The 6,000-nt window shown below is 39.0% G+C and overlaps 1 protein-coding gene across 4 annotated transcripts in view; it reads right to left on the bottom strand.

The window, feature by feature from the left end:
- Positions 1–902: 902 nt before the first annotated feature.
- The window catches only part of PPEF1 (protein phosphatase with EF-hand domain 1), a 121,226-nt gene continuing 116,128 nt past the window's right edge, over positions 903–6,000 (bottom strand). For all 4 annotated transcript variants that reach the window (XM_029930089.1, XM_029930088.1, XM_029930090.1 and 1 more), the window contains 3 exons: positions 3,813–3,976; positions 2,637–2,721; positions 903–1,526 (listed from right to left, as the gene is read on the bottom strand). In XM_029930089.1, coding sequence (XP_029785949.1) covers positions 1,318–1,526; positions 2,637–2,721; positions 3,813–3,976 — 458 coding nt within the window. In that variant the 3' untranslated portion in view covers positions 903–1,317. The remainder of the gene's footprint in view (positions 1,527–2,636; positions 2,722–3,812; positions 3,977–6,000) is intronic.

The following is a 6,000-nucleotide window of genomic DNA, read 5'->3' as shown; positions in this document are numbered from 1 at the left end:
GACCAAGGAATGTAGTATCTTTGGTTTTGGTTGCGTTGTATTCGAGAGATTTTGTGGTCTGATACATGATCAATTTTTATAAATGTTCCATGTGTGCTTGAAAACAAAGTATATTCTCTAAAATTGATTCCAGAGTACACATGCCTAAAATTAGGTGAATTAGGTTGTCCAAAATTCTATGCACTATTTTTTTATTTACATGGTCAATTCCTGACATAAGTATATTGAAAATCTCCCTCTATCAATTTCTTCTACTAGCTATGTCAAGTTTTGCATTATAAATGTTAGAGCTCTGTTATTAGATGTACATATATAATTCTTCTATCTTCCTGGTGAATCATTCCTCTTAGCATTCAGTAATGACCTTTTTTACCCCTAATGATATTTTTTGCCTCAAAGTCTATCCTGTCCAACGTTAGTATTGCTATGGTTTTAGTTATGCTCATTCCCCCCCCTGCCCACTAAAGGGTTTCTTTTACTTTCTTGCCAGCTCAACTATGCATTTAAAAAAATATTTGTGTGTACCAAGTGGGGTTGCAGGATATCTAACCTGGCCTATCGATAGATCTTGAAGTTCTCAAAATTAGAAAAAAAAATGAAACACATACTCGCCTTTAAAGAGAAACCTATTATGTTTGACATGCAATCGAAATAGCAGAACAAACTGCACAATGTATGCATAACCAAGGCCCCAGCTCACCAAAGGTGTCAAACCATATTGATTGTAAGGCTCAATCTGAATCATATTCACTTTGTATCTCCAACAGACAAGGGAAAAATATGCTTTTTCAAATAATCCAGTCCCACAGCTTGCCTGAAGAATGTGATATGGCCTCCATCCCTCAAGGGTGGTTCCCCACAATTGAGAATTACTAGTTGAATCATATGGTCTCCAAAGAAGATTCAGTTTAAAGACGGAAATATTTTATTGCATTACTAGTTTAGTATTCCTCCTCCCATCCCTCAGTCACTCACAGATGTTGTACTTTTCTCTGGGGCTCTGTTGGTTCTTTTCAACATGTTTCTAAATGGTTCTGGTCTTCTGGTCCAAGAGACCAACACGAGGTTCAAATCCTGTTTCTACCTGGCCATGCGTGAGTCCTAACACTGGAGCCAAATCCTATCAGCTGACATTTAACCTAGTGTTACCAATTACAGCTTACTGGGGACTCAAATACCCACACTAGACATCTGCTCATGGCATGAATGGAGGTCTACTTTTCTCTACAACTTATTATGAATTACAAGCATTCTGGAAAAGATGGTGTCAATGATTTGGGGCCCAAGGTTTACAATGAGAGAAAGCCCTAGGTCTTGTTAAGCAAAGCTGCTCTTTGATTTATGCTTCTTATCCAATTTATGCACTACATCGAAAGCCTTTAGAAACTCATTAAAGTCAATGCTTCCATCTTTGTTTAAGTCCATTCTTTCAGCGAGCTCATCAACTTGACAATCATCAATATGGATGTTGTAGTGACGATTGAAGAGTTTCCACATGGAACGAAATTCTTCCATGGAAATCAGGCCTAAAAGAATATAGTAGAAGGTGTGAGTGTTCGTTTTAAGACCCACCTAATGGTGGGGTGGGGAAGCTATATTGACTGAATGGTCCCAATGAGAAGCTCACTACCATGCCCGACGATCAAGACACTAAAGAAAATGGAAAAGGCAGATTGTAAATATAAGAAACAATATGTCACTCTCAACTACCAAGTGATCCAGACATTATTCCAAGCCTGCAATGAGTATACACCCAAGGGATGGGGGTAGATTGTGGACTGTGGGACCCTATGTGGTAGAGAAATTACAAGATCTAAAATCTAAGGGAAAAGGACATCAAAGCAGAGGGAGAAGATACCATGGCACTCATTAAGAGGATTGCAAACAATGTCTATACCATGTTTTATAGATAATAATTTGGTTTCATATTTTGATTATTGACTTTTTGGTATTCCGTGATCTCTGCATTTGAGGATTATCTGATGCTTGTTTTAAAGTTTGGAAATAAGTATGGGGCGCCTGGGTGGCTCAGTCAGTTAAGCGTCCAACTTCAGCTCAGGTCATGATCTCGCAGTTCATGAGTTTGAGCCCTGCTTCTGGCTCTGTGCTGACAGCTCTGAGCCTGGAACCTGCTTCAGATTCTGTGTCTCCCTCTCTCTACCCCTCCCCACTCACATTCTGTCTGTCTCCATCTCAAAAATAAATAAACACATTAAAATAATAAAGTTTGAAAGTAAGTAATTGTGCATCAAAGGCAAGCAGAAATGGATTTTCATACCCCTGAGTCCCAAAAACAGAATCAGAACTCCTGGAATGATTTTTATTGCCAGAAGGAACTACTATGTTTAAACAGACAGTGAATTATTTTTTCATCTGTGCTGGTGATTTATAAAAGGAGCTATTCTTGTCTAACAGATACAGAGGCCTATATAGGGGCCATATGGACTTGAACACAGTTTGTGGACAAACTAAAATAGTAATAATCTTAAACATGAGTTTATCATCACCCCCCCCCCACCCCTGAGTTAAACCAACTTTGGATGAAGAAAGCAATAGATGAAAATAGAGTTCTGGTTTCCAAAACACAGATTTGCCCTTGCTTTCTACTGCTACTGAAGTAATCAAAGTTCATTTACCTGAGTGATCAGAATCAATGACATTAAAGATGATTTGCAGGTCAGATCGGTATCTGTACAGAGTTTCAATTAGAGTAGATTGAGCCTAAAATAAAGATGTTCTAAGTGTTAAAATATAGAATAACAGTCAACTTTAGTAAATGTTACACATACAAAACATTATCACCAAAGCAAAGCGTGTGATTTAGACAGAAATTGGAGAAGGCAGGCCTTCCTTGGAGGCCCAACCTTCTTTAATCAGAGAAAGAACTGTGGTCTTGCGTGAGAAAGTGTGTGCAGTCTGCAGGGCCCACGCCAGTCAGGACGCAGTGAACAGCCAGCATTTACTGAGAACAGCTGTGTGCTGGCTCCGCACTGAGCATTTTCTCCGCATTATTTCATTCAGTCCTCAACAACAGCCCCAGAGGACAGAGTTATTATTATGTCCATTTTATAGATTAGAAAACAGAGAGGTAAAGTTAAGTTTTGCAAGGTTCACATAGCTAGTGAATGGGATCTGATCTCAGCTGCCTGAAGCCAAGGCCCATGAGTTTGGGCACCCTGTAAACTGCCTCATTAGTGAAGCCAAAGCCTCTTTTGTGTGGGTATTTTAGTTTCCCAGCTGCACCTTGCTTTTCTTCTCTCTGCTCTGACTTCTCCTCTCCCCTGCAAACAGTCGCCGCAGTCTTCCCATCAGCTCACTTTCAGCCCAGTGTTACAACTAATTGGCAAAGAGTTGTTAATAAATACGGGGCAGTGTCGGGGGAGGGTCCTTATAACTCTCCCTGGGGTATTCCCATTTTAATAAGAGATTTTAAATTTTACAAACACTTAAGGCATAAGATGTCATGTTAGCAGGTCTATACCCTCGCAGTTTAATAGGGACTCTGTTGAGTTTATGGGGTGAGCTGTATGAGAGAGTGGGTGTCATCTCTGCCCTTCTGAGGGATAGCCCATCAGAAAAGAATCACATATTTGACATGGACTGGCTTGCAGAAGCTTTTCCTTCTTTTTCCATTTTGCCTATCTTTAGAAAGCACAAATTTCCCTAACAGATCACAATGTACCCGGGAGAGCTCCCTTAGGCCTTCCCCAAGGCTAATGCCATCCACTAGATGACTCCGTGCCCAACTTTGCAAGACTGAGTTCCTCTTATGGGCCATCCGAAGGGTGTTTCTGGGGCTCTGTTTCACTTGCCTCTTTCACAGGTTTCTGAATGTGGATGTCCTGGAAGCTGGACATGTAGTTAATATTTCCATCTGTGTCTGTGGTGACCAGGTGTGAACTCAGGGATCTCCATGGTAAGTGCAGCCCCAAAGTGTTCTCCATGGAAAAAGCCCACTGGCCCAGAGAAACTTTTCCTAACAACAACAACAACAAGAACAACATCAAAGCCCATATAATTGGCTGATGATTTGATAAAGAAATGCAACCTACTTGTCAGAGTCTGTGAGCAGCCTGGGATTTTGAGGCCTGGGTGCCTCCTTCTCCCCTTTGTGATTTGTCCCACCAGGCCCCATGGCTCTGAGGGACAAATAAACTAAAGAAAGTCTCTGGGGTTCCACAGATCTTTCCTGTTCTGTTATGTGTAAGCAATCAGACATCGGGTGTTCGATTTTTTGTTCCTTTTTCTGATTAACAAAGTAAGGTGTTTTTACAATAGAAGATTTTAAAACGTAAACGGATATAAAGGATGACTTTCATTTTTCATATTTTGGCATGTAATTCACTTCTCATTTTCCAAGGTCCTATCCTTTCACCTCCCGATATTATATGTCATTTTTCAAAATATAAATATCTTTGTTTTTCCTGATTATTAAAGATATGCTCATCTGAAATGATTTTGAATAATAGAAAACAATGTTACTACTTCTAGTGTATACAAACATACATATATAAAAATATATCTATATTTTATCTTTCTTAGAGCCAAATAAGCCTTGTAGTCTAGCAACTGTTTTATATACATGTGTCTATGGCAACACACACAGCATACTTATTCTGAGTTTTTACTTACAAGAAATCATGGGCATCCCTCTATGTTAAGAAACATAGATCTACATCATTGTTTTAATGGCTATTAAACTATTCCATTATCTCCTTAGGATCACTCCTATAAGTGGAATTTCTGGATCAAAGGGTATGCACATTTTTAAGTCTTTTGACATATAATACCAAAGGGCTTTCAACAAAAAAAAATATCCATTTCCGCTCCCATAAAACCACTCCCTACATACTGATCTGCCAAAGACATAGTTCTTTTTATCTTTTTAAAAAGTTATTTTAATTCCAGCTACCATAGAGTATAATATTAGTTTCAGGTGTACATATAGTGATTCCACACTTCCATGCATCACCCTGTGCTCACCCTTAAGTGCCCTCCTTAATCCCTGTCATCTATTTCACCCATCCCCCAACCACGTCCCCTCTGGTAACCATCAGTTTGTTCTTTGCAGTTCAGGGTCTGTTCTTGATTTGTCTCTTATTTTTTCTCTTTGCTTGTTTTGTTTCTTAAATTTCACATATAAGTGAAATCATATGGTATTTGTCTTTCTCTGACTGACTTATTTCGTTTAGCATAATACTCTAGCTCAATCAATGTCATTGCAAATGGCAAGATTTCCTTCTTTTTTGTGGCTGAGTAATATTCCAGTGTGTGTGTGTGTGTGTGTGTGTGTGTGTGTGTATACACCACATTTTATTTATCAATTCATTGACTGATGAACAGACACTTGCACTGCTTCTATAGCTTGGCTATTACAAATAATACTCCCCTAAATATAGTGGTGCATGTATCCCTTTGAATTAGTGTGTTTGTATTCTTTGGATAAATACCCAGTAGTGTGATTACTGGAACTTAAGGTATTTCTACTTTTGACTTTTTGAAGAAACTCCATTACTGTCTTCCACATTGGCTGCACCAAATTGCATTCCCACCAACATTACATGAGTGTCCCCTTTCTCCACATCCTCACCACTAACTGTTACTTGTATTGTTGATTTTAGTCATACTGACAGGTGTGAGGTGATATCTCGTTGTGGTTTTGATTTGCATTTCCCTCATGACAAGTGATGATGAACATCTTTTCATGTGTCTGTTTGTCATAATTCCTTTTTTTATTAAAGTTCAACACATACAGAAAAATTCACAAAACAAACAGCTCAGTGAATTATCACAAAGGGAATTCCTATGTAACCACCACCAACGACAAGAAATAAAACATTGCCAAATCCATGATTCCACTCATGTGGAATTTAAGAAACAAAATAAACAAAGGGAAAAAAAGAGAGAAGCAAGCCAAGAAACAGACTCTTAACTATAGAGGATGAACTGACAGTTACCAGAGGGGAGGTGGCTGGGTGGATTGGTGAAGTGGGTGATGGG

Source organism: Suricata suricatta, chromosome X (assembly GCF_006229205.1).
Source record: "Suricata suricatta isolate VVHF042 chromosome X, meerkat_22Aug2017_6uvM2_HiC, whole genome shotgun sequence".
In the NCBI taxonomy this organism is placed as follows: domain Eukaryota; kingdom Metazoa; phylum Chordata; class Mammalia; order Carnivora; family Herpestidae; genus Suricata; species Suricata suricatta.
Note: the sequence above shows the minus strand (reverse complement) of the source record. Positions and strands in the feature narration are given on the sequence as shown.